General features: G+C 37.1%; 1 protein-coding gene across 2 annotated transcripts in view; it reads left to right on the top strand.

Moving 5' to 3' along the window:
- The window catches only part of TMEM131 (transmembrane protein 131), a 3,850,119-nt gene that overhangs the window by 2,923,581 nt on the left and 913,314 nt on the right, over window positions 1-13,224 (top strand). For both annotated transcript variants that reach the window (XM_044072169.1, XM_044072168.1), the window contains exons 23-24: window positions 10,542-10,680; window positions 10,800-10,909. In XM_044072169.1, coding sequence (XP_043928104.1) covers window positions 10,542-10,680; window positions 10,800-10,909 — 249 coding nt within the window. The remainder of the gene's footprint in view (window positions 1-10,541; window positions 10,681-10,799; window positions 10,910-13,224) is intronic.

The following is a 13,224-nucleotide window of genomic DNA, read 5'->3' as shown; positions in this document are numbered from 1 at the left end:
AGTTAAATATGCTTTATACATTAATACACATTTTTCAATCGTTTGCCTTTAAGGAATGTAAGATGCGAGTTGTTCTGTAATAGGATTGGTTAAAAATGCTCACTTGATCCTGTTTATACTGTTTTTAAAATTTTCATACCGTTTCTGAAGAAGTTTGCTTATCAGGCAAACAAAAAGCGCTTAAATATATACTTTGGTGTTTTTAACGTTGGCGAGTTGTTGTGGCAGAGTTTTACTTAGTTGATTGTTTAGTGTGCTGCTTTAGTTTTTTAATACATTCAGTTGCTTTGCAAAACTTGTGTAAGAACTTTAAAGGCATATGTCCCACTTTTCTCACATAATGGCACTTATTACCTATACTCATCTTTCATTAATTTTTGCACAGTGGATCTGCATACACTTTCTTTTGCAAATGTTACAGTCATTCCAATTCTTTATGGATTTGTTGCGCTTAGTGTTTGCAAACTAAGTCCAGCTCTTGTTGTTTTACTAAACCCCACTGATACTCAGATCATCGTGCTCCTTGCAGTCTTCAGGCAGTGAAATTCTGTTTTTTTTTTTAAGACTGTTTTTCTAATCGTTTCCATTCTGGGGGCAGTAGTGATCCTCTTCATTATTTGGAACACTTTTATTTTCAGGTTTTACTTTTTTTTTTTTTAAAGCATTTTTATTAAATCATATTTTAATCAGTGACATAAGTATGCATACATTAATATGAAGAAAAACAAACCATAGTAATATTTGTCAGTTATTTACATGCAGTGTACATATGTATTCTATTTGGCAATTATCATTCACTCCATTACATAAATTGCTCAATTCCTGTCGTCCCTTAAACCTCACCCCTCCTCCTGCACATTAATCTGCATGTGTTGTTCCCAAAATTACATTACTTCTACGTAATTTTATCTTTTGCTCTTGTAAAGATTTCACCTCAAATGTGTTCATCTCATTTACAGTATTCAGTACTTCAATTACAGTTGGTACAGTTGGTTTGATTTTGATTTACATTTTCTAATTGCTTTTTTGGCAGCTAATAGCATTACATTTAGTAAGGCTTTACTATGTTTAGGCAATTCAGTTCCTAAGTGGTAGCTCAAAAGATTAATGTCCATTGATAACAATAATTTACTTCTACAACATTTTAAAGGACTCTGAATGAAATTTGTAAAATCTGGCAGCACTTTGCATTCCAAAAACATGTTCTCAATTACTGTTTTTCCATCACACCTCCTGCATTGGATACCTACCCAAAGATAATTTTTCTGAAGTCTGCTTGTCTGTAAAAAATATCTATGGTAATACTTCCAAGGAAGAATGCTGAACCTTCTAAATTTCGTTGCATATGTGGGAGTGATACAGATGTCCTCCCGTTATACTGCTGTAAATTGCCTTTGCAGTCCATCTTCCCAGTCTTTTGATTGATTCTTACACTTGCTGTGCACTATTTTATATGGCCTACTAATCATCTCTGTTTGGAACAGTGGAAAATGTTTCACTGTCAAAGTGTCCTCTTCGGGCTTTGTAAATGTTAGAAGATTGAGTAGCAGAGATGTTTGGCAGGTTAATCTGTTATGTAGCTTCTGCTTCCCATCTCCATTTGAACCTTTGTCTCATTTTACAGATTTTTGGTTTCAGTGAAAACAGACAAAAAAATAACTAGATTTAAAGAATCCCCATTCTTTTTAACTTACAACAAATATACAAAACTATGCACATTTTAAAGAAATGAGGTTTACCCCTCCAGATGGGATCATTTTCCCCAAATTGATGACTGCACCCACAGGTATTACATTTTAAAAATTTGAGGTTACCCATGCTAAAGCAGATGTTAGAAGTGGTGTTTTCACACTAATTGGTTTCTTGTTTTATCATCTCTATTCCACTTTCAGATGTTAAAAAGAGCTTGTTTTTAGTGAACATTAAATTTTAGCCATAAGAAAAAAAAGCACTGGCTACCTTTAAATAAATAAATAAGCCAATAGTGCACTTATTATATTAAATGTATTAAAGAACTAAGGCTTCTTGGAGGCATCCACATTTATAATCCCAAACAATTAAACTTCATTTCTTACTTTGCTTTTTATTTCCACTGAACTGCTTTCCAAACTCCTTTTAAACGTTAATTAAATTGTATGCCGCAGATTCTCTCAGAGCGCATTTTTTCGTTGCACTGCTGGACTGTGTCTGTTTAAAAGCTAGTTACATTGAACCTTTTCTATTTCACTCAGGCTGCTTGTTTTCAACTAATAGCAGATGCTAGTGGGAAAAAACTGCTTGTGACTTTGCAAATACAAGAAAGAACTACATTTTTTATCATTTTCTCTTCTTTTTCCAAGTCATTGTGCTTAAACAAAGCTTGTGTTTAGCCTAATGCAAGCACATTAATCTAAAGATCTACATCTATAAAAACGAAAGAAACTATTTTTAATTCTGTATATATGTTATGATCAGTGCACATTCCCATTTCCTTTGCAGCCTAATAGCACAAACAATTTAGCTTTAACTTGGTTCTTTTCTGCCTTTCTTATCTTGTTATAGTGTAAAGTCTGGTTACATTACAACTAAGAAAATGTACTTTTACTTTAATGTCACTAGCATATACACCATCTCCACCTCACATTTAAACACCTCTGACGGTATACTTTACAGGACTACTTTACCAAGTAATAAGCAGTTTACATCAAGAAACTTTTATACAAATATTAAGAACAAAAAATATTTTACTTGTACTTCAGTTCATTTAGTGTTCTTGTAAATGTTAATTACATAAAGTGTGGTTTACACTTTGCTATTCTCATACCAGTTTAACACAGTTAGCAAACTGATGGACTTTTTCATCCACACCTTCTTGCAGAACCACATTCACATTGTACATCTGGTGGTATTGATGCTTTATAGTTCTCCCACTTATAAACTAATTTCACATTGTCACTGGTAGTCTTCCTGATCATCTTGATCTCTCAGCACCATCCTCTGGATCAACTCCAAGGTACTCCTGATTCTTTTAGTCAGTTCCCAGTCTTTTTTTTCTGTTGGTCAAGTATTTTACTTTGGAAAAATGGAAAGAGTTTCACTGGGAAAGTGTCTGTATGAAGTTTCTAATTGTCAGAAGATGGAGAAGTAGATATTTTCTTCATTTGATCATTGCTGCAATAGTCTTAGCTATATTGAGTTGAATACTCTGCAGAGATTTGCACAGGATGCAGCAGCAGCCAGCCAGCTTCCAAAGCTTTTAGGGCTCTCTCCACACACCCAAATCATTAGTCAGTTTGAGCCAAACTGAAGAAGTCATATTTGAGAGCCAAGAGCTTTTCTGACATCAAAGAAAGTGCTTGTCTGAGGGATTTTGAGGATTGAAGGTCCGTTAGCACTGTTCCATTACTGGGCACAGTAGTGTAGCTAGGCCCAGGGTGAGACAGTTTTGCATTTGCAGTCAAACCTGAGCACTGTAGCAGTCTGTGTATGGCCTAAACTGTACATTGTAGCAATTTGCTGATGTTTAAAAGTTAGAGAGAAAATCTTTTTAACTAAAATCTGAGCTCTGTAGGTCTCCATGCAGGCAGGGTATAAACTGTAGCAACTGTTTGCTACATTTGACTGGAAATTCTGAAGAAACAGACTCACTTTTGCAAGCAAAAACCTCCTTAGGGATGCGCACAGCTTTCTGGTTAAGCAGAATGGTTTCACCTGCCTCCTTCATCCAGGACAGACAGGTTTGCCAGGGGATTCACTGCTTTTTCCTTTCTTTAAAAAACATAAACAGAAGATTCTGCTTAATGGTATCTATTATACTCGGAATACCTCTTGCAAGACTGTACGTGAGAACAATTCAGTGACATCTGCAGTCTCTTTGGTACCAACGTCAGCATCCCTTAACATTTCAAATTCCAATTCTAGGATTTATGAAAATAGAAATTTTGTGATGGGGAGACGAGATTTCTCATAGTCCATCTCTCCTATTCTCCCATCCTGCTTTGGGAGCTGTGTCAATGGAGATAGGAGCGCAGGGCCTTTGGAACTAAAAAGACAGACGAAAACACATAAACGTAAAAGAGATGCTAGCTCTTATAAATGCTGTCAATTCTCTCTCAACTATTTGTGGTCTCTGGGACCTCTTAAGTGCTTGCAGGCAACACCATAGTGTTATGGTACATAAACAAGCAAGAAGGAACCAGATATTCCCCCATTTGCAGACTAGCCATAGTAGCCTGGGATATAGTTTTTCAGCAGAATCTCACTCTACAGCCATCTTACTTTCAGTCAGAGGAAAGCTGTGTGGCAGACAAGCTGGGTAGGACTCAGATAGACCCTTATGAATGGAAACTGAATTAGTGAGGTTTTCCAAGAATTGACCTATCTGTGGGGAACACCACAAATAGAACTGTTTACCTTTGTTCACAACAATCATTTGGCAAAATTCTGTTCCAGGACTTGGTACAAAAAAGCCTGGAAAACATGCACTTTCTTTTCCATGGACAGGAATGTTCATGTGTGCTTTTCCACCCTTTACCCTAATATCTAGGGTCATTTTGAAAATTCAGAAGGCCTCCCAAAGACAATTATGGTGACTCCCTTCTGGCCCAGACTACAGTGGTTCTCTCTTCTTTTGGAAATGGACAGGGGCAATTATCACAAACTTCCTCACAGACTGGATTTACTCACACAAGATCAGGTATGCTTGATATATCATGACCCGAAGCATCTACAACTGACTGCCTGGATGGTAGAATTTTAATACTTTCAGGCACCTTTTCTCTTAGGACACGCTGCATGTATTAATGGAGGCAGGAAACCCTGCTGCTAGAAAATCATATATAAGCAAATGGAAAGGTTTTCTAGTTGGTGCCTACAAAAGAGGCAGCACCCATTCAGAGGACTAGTGTTGATCTGGTTCTGTAGTGTTTGTGTGAGTTACACTCCTACGGATTGTCATACTCAGTCAAGGTTCATTTGTTGGCCATTTCAACATGGCTGCCCATGGATCCCCATGTTGCAATGCAACGTAATGTGAAAATGTTTTTGAAGGAGGTGTTGCATAAGAAGCCTCTGAGGAAACAGGTGGTTGCTCCTTGGGATCTTATTGTTGTACTGGAAAAATCAACAGACGCTTGTTCCATTAAAACCAGCTCATCAGGATGACCTGAGTATCTTAACATGGAAAACAGTCCTACTATTTGCTATTTGCTCTGACCTTTCAAGAAACTTATCTAAATTGTAAGCTCTCGTGGTGGGTCAGCCTAATCTCATTTTTCCACAAAGATAAGCTTTCTTTAAGAATGAATTCTTTCCAGAACTTAAAAATGAGGGAGGCAACTCTGATACAATCTTAACAGAACAAAATCTTTCATAACTTCTGATTAGTTCATTTCTTGTGAAGGTAGAAAAAAGAACACCCTGTGTCAAAACAGACTGTTTCAAAATGGTTGTCTAATGTTACTACGTTTTGTTATACCCACTACAACAAAACTATTTCAAGCAAGGTCAAGGCTGACTTTACCAGGGCATTGGCTTCATTTGTAGTTTTGGGAAAGAGTTGGATGCTAGATGTATTCTATAAGCAGCAACTTGGTACTCTACACACTTTTACAAAGTACTATAAACTAGACTCCTTCTCCAGGCCTAGGATAGACTTTGCTAGGATCATTCTGCAGGAGCTCTTGGGCCCTCATCCTTTCTCTTCCCTTTCAGTTTAAACTGTGGTAATCTACCCATAAAGCCTAAGGATGCTGCAGCAGTAATCAAGTAAAGAAATTGTACAATTGTGTAGGTAAACTTACCACATCAGAAGATGTTTGATTACTGCTACAGTAGCCAGTCCCTCCCTCCATCTCCCTTATTTTTTGTATGTTTTATGCCATTGTGTAGCCTTTATTTTTATACTCATAATATTGTATTGTCCTCTCAGGGCTTTAGCTTTTTCTGTGTTGGTATGAAAACTTTGAAGGGCTTTGCACCCAAGCCTGACTTTTAGTCAGTTCAGCTCGAGCTAACAGTTTGGGGGCATGGAAGGTGTGCTGAAAGCTTTGGAAGCTGGCCAGTTGCTGTATCCTATACAGAATACAGCTACATATGGCTAAGGCTACTGCAGTAGTGATCATTCGAACATCTACTATTCTGGTAAGTTTACTTACATAACTGTACTTTCCCTTCAGCTTACTGTTTCGCTTTCCTCCGTAGCCTGTTCTGCTTCCAAAAACAACTTTAATCCTGCAGGAAAAACATTTCTGAAGGCAGTGGAATATAGCAACTTTGGTCTCATACCTTCCTCTTCACATGTCTTAATTGTGGGACAAACTTGCTTCTCATCTGCTTGTTGTACAGAAGGTAATCACATTCAGCAAACACAGCAGTGCCCCAGTTCTTAATACTTTTCCCTTCTCACATGGTTTTTATCAGGATTAGTTTTTTTTTTTTTTTTTATGGTATTATTCCATCTTTAAAAATGTAGGCCTTGGCTGCTTTCTGATGGCCAGGTTTCAAGGATACATTCAATATTCTACTGTGGAACACCAGACCAGTTGTTTGTTTGCATTTTCATAAAATTAAAGCAGCATGTTCCTTCCAGCTTCTGCTGTATAGGAAAAACATCTCAAGTTTTCTCTGCATGCTCTGTAATTTTGAAAGAGCTCTTCTTGAGAAGCTTCATATTCAGTTTGGCTTCCCTTCATTTTAGTCTGTGATTTATGCATTTTATTAGCTCATCTTAATAGTTACTTAAAACTTCTATTTTTCCAAGCCATTTGACTTTAGATATTCCTGTGATGTCTCACTTATTTTCAAACATCTGTAACTGCATTTGATTTATTTTTTCCTGTAAAATCCCCTGTACAAAAGCTAAAAGTTGAATTATTTTTTTACAGAGAAAATGTTTTTCTTTCCAGAGCTTTTTTTTTCCCCTCTTCTTCCTCCTCTTTTTTACTGATTGATTTTAGCTTAGCACATTTCTTCACTAGCATCCAGGTAGTGTAATTGCTTGCTAGTAACTGAATTGTTCCCAAAATTGATGAGTTTTATAAACTATTTTAAATAATTACTCCGTTTTCAGACTGGAAGAGCTGTTATTGTGTTACACGGTCTGCAGACATCTTTGAAGTCCCATTCTTTTCTCTTTCTTTCACAGTATATGTGCTGCAAAGTTGAGGGATCTAGTAACACTGTTATGCAGATAATATCCAACTGTACTTATCTTTTTCCCGGGATCAGATGTCCAGTATTTTACTAGCTTAGTAAATTCTCTGAATTGTATCATGCATAAAGAATAGGTCATCACAAGCTACATGCTATCCTGTGGAATAACTCATTTTTTTATCAAATATTGAAATAATTCTTCTTAGTCTGGGCAGAAAACTTCCAGAAAGCAAACTACCTGATCAAAATGTCATCTGAAACCGATCCAGAAAGTCATAAGATGACAAATAAGAATACAGCTGTTTGTAAACTACCTTCTCAGTAAGCCTACCTGAAAAAAGGGAGGCTAAAAACAGGTTAACAGTTCTTGAGTCTGTTGGAGTATAAGAGGGTTTCTTGAAAAGAGGGGCAGTTAATGCCTGTTGTACTAGGTAGAAGTGCCCACAATCTCAGAGAAGTCCATATAAGCCAGAGAATGGTTGCTTCCAGGACTCCTGGTAAGCTTTAACTAGACAAGGCTAGTCTGAGTCCACTCCAAACATGCTCTAGAGTGAAGAACTTAAACTCCATTCATTATATCTTCTTCATCATAATATGTAAAGCAGTCCATGGGTAATCATGCTTAAACATCATTTGTTATAAATTCATAGTCAGCATAACTAAAGTATGTCCATAAGAAACGTGTGACCGATGTTGAGACCACTAAACCCCTCGCTGTGGCTATTTAAGAAGAAGGAACCTCAGAATGAGGGCAGCTTATCTAGAAAGAACTGGTACAACTCCGTGCATGTAGCAGAAGATGAAGCTGTCTGAGCAGGACAGACTAGACCACAGAGCCCATTCATTGTCTGAAAGGGAATAGATGGAAATTATGATGTGGCAGAGATCTCACTGGGCAAGAAAAATATCAGTCATGCTGTTTTTTGCCCTTTGCAAATTCTGGTACCTTACTTAACCCCTTATCCTGTTTGGCAGCAGTTGGTGAACATTTATTTATTTATGTTTTTAGTCAAAAGACTGGGGTAGTTCTAGATGACATGCAGACATTAAAAGGCCCAGGTATCAGCAGTTCAGATCGTTGTACTTTAAACTAAAGATAGTTACTCAGATCAAACACCAAATTACTTGCACAGAGTTGGCAACAGTCATTTTTATACTTGCTTTGTCGCATATTTAGTACTGGGATGCTCATTATCAGTGACTGTTGGATATGGATCTTGCCCATGTGCGGTAGGTCCTGAATTCTGTAGCCATGGTTTTAACTGGCTCTTGAAACTTCTGGAACATTACCCCTATGTAGCTGCAGGATCTGGTTTAGCTGCCACTTTTGACTATATCCTTTTGACATTATTTATTTATCAACCCCCTATGGCAGTCTTTGTTCTCTCTGCTTAAAAAAAGTGTTGGTGCTGTTTCTCTGTTCTCTAACTTGGGTAGTCAGGTGAGTTGCTATTTGTTGCCAGAACCAGGTTTGAAACATAAAGCAGGGTGTTGTTTGCATGTGTAGCCCCTGTTCTGTGAAATAAACTACATTTTCTGATTATAAGAACTGAGGCAAAGGTATCTTCTATGAGATGTCTTCATTACCATCTTTTTAGACTGATTTGCCTAAACTCTAAAGTGACACTATTTACATTTATGGTATGATCAGTTTTTTTCATTTAAACAATTTCTGTAATGGCATCGTACTTGTTTGCAGTGGTTTTATTTTTTTTCTGTTTGTTTGTTTACTGTGTACAGTGTTTAGATTTTTAATGATTCAAAATAAATGGATGAAAGAATAGAGTGAATGTTGAATGTACCAGAGCAGCAGTAAACTGTAGAGTGTTTCAGATTCACATCATAATGAGTTGTAAGAAGGTATATCTGTGTACTGGGTCTCCCTTGAAAATAGGCTCTGGGCCTGTGAGGTCAATCATCTAGTCAGCAAATAAAATAAATATGCAGCAATGTGAGACTGTATAAATGTATGTCAGTAACTGAAGATTACTACCTAATGCAGTCTAGGTATACACATGGCTACAAAAACAGAACATAAAAATTATAGTGAGTAGAGATTATACTGATTGTAGGGGCAGGTATTAGGATTTCTCATAGTTCTTTACTGAGGACCAGTCCTCTTTAGTATCTACATATGTGACATTGCAGATGGATCAGAATGAAGGTTTGTATGCTTGTGTATTATAATGTGCGGGGGGGGGGTTATAACACACAGAATGATATGGAGCAGAAGACGAGACTCAAAATGTAGAAAATAGAGGGATTCTTTTAGTTTTAATGGAGAGGAGTAAAGAGGAAGGGGAAAGTACACCAGAAGTGAAATACAACAGAAGTGGAGTGTAGTGTTGTGGTACATCAAAAAATATGAAGGTAGAAATTCAGTTAAATGAATGAGACCATAAGGAATACTGTAGGGGAACTTGGAATATAAGAAAGGCTTCTTTAGTAGAAAGTACGAAGTCTACTATTCTTGCAGTAAAGACAGTTAATACAGCCTCATTTAGAATACTCTTTCCGGTAAACCTGACTCAAAGTGCAGTATGGCAATTATGTGGAAATGTGATTAGTGTATCGTGCTGAGGATAAGTACCATTTTTTTCATCACACCCAATTCACATTGCAATCAAGATTGAATATCCACTGAGATTTACATTCCTTAGCAGCAAAGCTAGTCATAACGTAAAACGCAGCTAATTGGAACAATATAAATGCATAAGGAATTAAAATTAATTTTATTTATTTTACATTTGTTAACTGGGTAGTGTCCGGCTGGGTAAGTAGGCCATTTTCATCAGAGACCCGGGGAGAAGAGTGCTATAGCAATAGTACAAAAAAAAAGATTACAAAAGATTTTACAAAGATTTACAAAGACTATACAAAAAAGTTTAACAGTTGCCTACAAATAAAGAATGTAAACAGAAAACATTACATTTCATAAGCTTTACTACAGACAGTAATGTGAAACTCATTAGATACATAACTAAATAAACCATTGTGGTATTTTCATTTGGCAGAAGTAAGACAAGGAGAAGATAGCAGAAAAGAAACGTTTGATTGATGGCTTGAGAAACTAGTCAGGAGTGTTACAGGAGTATAGCCATTGTTGAGTAAGGTAAGGTAAAAGATAAGAGGATGCAGAAAAGAAAATCAGTCACTATAAGCTCATACAGGAATTCCAAAATGAGGTAGTTCAGGAGAGAATAAAATAAGTGCAAGTTCAAAACATCACATAATGTGCGTTTAGTATAATGAATATTGGAAGAGTAGTTAATTTAAAACAGGTTGTGGTATTTTACTGAAATTGTCTTTGTCTTTTCCTGCACCCATGGTGTAATAAATGTTATTTCATATGACGTTGCTCATTGAAAAGTGGTGATGCACCTCATCTAACCATAACCTTTGTTCTGCAGCATTCATGCACAATTTGAAGTTGATACAGACCTACAGAAGAGTGTGCAGGCTAAAGTTACAGCAGAACTCATATGGCCTTCCTTAATCAATACCACACATCATATAAACTTCCCCCTCACTAACAAAAACAGCTCTTCTGTAAGTATCTGCTTGAGGGAGACTAAATGAATTATTTTTTTTTTACAGAGATTAATTTACATGCTTAACAGTTCCATTCCTGTGAAATTCCTACTTAAAATAACAATTTGTCTTTTTAGGAAGAAGAGGTAATTTTAGAAAATCCAGCAGATGTTCCTGTTTACGTCCAACTCCTTCCCTTACTGTTGTACTCCAATGCCTTTATATTTACAGACAAACTAATTGAAAGGTAGGTATTTGCTTAAGTGAACCTTTTGTTTCTCAATGTGGCATTTCTTATTTTTTTATATAATTTTCCCTCATCATGTCTGCCAACCAGCCCTTCATTAGTAGCCCTGGGGCCATTTGTTACCTAGGGGCCTGACATAAGGGGTCATCATTCAGGCAGCCATGGATGGAGTTTGCTGCCATAACCCATACCACTGATGAGGGGAAAAGAGTTTCTAATTATTACCCTAACTCAATCCCTTGCAGACTTAATTTGGATACAGGGGATACATAGTAGTGGCCTGTTATATATATGCACCAATTTGCATATTCACTGACCTCTAGATGCACTACTATGCATTGCTTTGTGCGCTCATGTGTATGTCATGACTTGCTGATACACTTTCAAAGTGCCATCAACAGAAGCCTTTACAGTACTCCCTTCCTTTGAGATGGATGAGCCGACTGTGACCTGTCACTGTTATATCCCCTGCATCACCCAGATTTATGTCCCCTACATCACCCAGATAACTACTCAGTCTCGTGTCATCTGGGTCATAGTCAGGGCTTTATCCTTGTGTGTCATGGAGCTGCCATGATGTGTGATTTTTTTTTTGTCCATATTTTAAACTTTTCTTATCTGTTAAAGCTATTAAATCATAACAACGTTAATTCAGTTACTTTAATATGTTGTATTTATTCTTCCATGTTCTTTCTTACTGAGATAACCTGTATGAAAACAGAACATTAATATATCAAATGTAAGATATATTGTCTTATTATTTTTCTTTCCCTTTGGATAATATTTCCACCAAAGCAGTTTCAGTTCTTGCAGCATTTCAAGTCATTGCTGTAGAAATTGTGAAAACCTCAATATGATGTCATGTGTAGATGGGGAAAATCTGAAGAAAAGTGTTGGGTGTTGCAAAAATCTTGTTTTCATGCAGATCCTTTAATTAGCTAGAAAAAAATTAAATGAAGTGTAAATTTTGAGTACCTTTTAATGACTGAGTTTTCCTGACTGTGATTACGTCATACTTTAGTGGAGTTTTAAGGTTGCATCTTGTTCATGAGATATAGAGCTGCCTGGTGCCATTGTAGATTAAGCTAGACCAACTGTGTGAGATAGTGTTTTTGCCTGTTACGTATTGTACTGTGGGTTATTTGTATAATATTATACACACACTATGCCTGAAATCATGCTGTGCAGTTCTGTATTGTATTTTCCAATGCAGTTTATATGTTTTCTTGCCATCTTTTGTGGCAGTCGTTCTCTGTGATATACCATAGTTAGCAGTGATAATTGCAAAATAAACCCCAGAATTACATTGTTGCACCAGGAGGAGTGATGTTACAACTCAGCGATTTGGGACAAGAAAAATCTCACTAGCAAATGCTAATATTGGGTACAGTATGAGATGCTTTATGTGAATGTTTGGATAGCTTATTGAGATCTCCCTCTTCTGTATGATTTTGACAGATGTTGAGATTACAATAATGGCAGTATACTTTGAGAAATCTGTATCTAAACTTTGAGTTTGTAAAATACTCTTGAGTTTTCTGCAGTTATGCATTAGGAACAGGGTTCGGTTGCGTAAGAGCTGAGGAGAAAAAGAAATGAAGAATTCATGGAGTAGGGCTGGAGTTCAGTCATTCCACAGATGCGGAAGTAGGTTCATAGGTGTTTACTAGGCTAACGACCACAAGGGTCTTTTTAAGCCTAGCCATGCATCCCAAATCTCCGACAAGTTCTGATACCCTTGATAAGTGTAAGAATGGGCCTGGGAGATGAACTATTTACAGGTTACCTGTATCCATTAGAGACATAAGTGCCAAACCAGGGATGAATTTCCAGTTTCCCCTCCAGTTGTCCAAGATGCACTTGAATTGGGTTAGGGAGGAACTCTGCTTTACATGGATGGGGAGCCTGTTCTATAGATGTGGTAGTCTCTGGGATACATACCTATCTATCCAGCAGGTCCTATTTGTATCACAGGCAAGGTGTAAGTCTTTAGAATGGGTAATTCTGGTGCTGTTTGTTTTGTGGATGTGCAGAAGGTCCATCAGAGTGGAGTATGACAGTGCCCTGTGTGCTAGGCATAGATCCCCCCTGAAAAGCTACAGGGATAGGACCTTGAGGCTGTCTGCATAGGACATTTTACTTAGACCCTTTATTCTTTTAGTCAGCAATCTCTGTGAATGTTCCATTTGTTGGATTTGCCTGGTTAGGTACATACCAAATGGGGCATTGTACGCAATGATGGGTCTGATGAATGCTGAATACAGTGGCACAGTGACTTCCTTGGACTGAGATGCCATACCTTTGTTTATAAGTTG

The sequence above is a fragment of the Protopterus annectens genome, chromosome 5.part0, assembly GCF_019279795.1.
Source record: "Protopterus annectens isolate FY-2018-M chromosome 5.part0, PAN1.0, whole genome shotgun sequence".
NCBI lineage: Eukaryota > Metazoa > Chordata > Ceratodontiformes > Protopteridae > Protopterus > Protopterus annectens.
The sequence above is the reverse complement of the archived record's forward strand: the minus strand, read 5'-3'. Positions and strand labels throughout refer to the sequence as shown.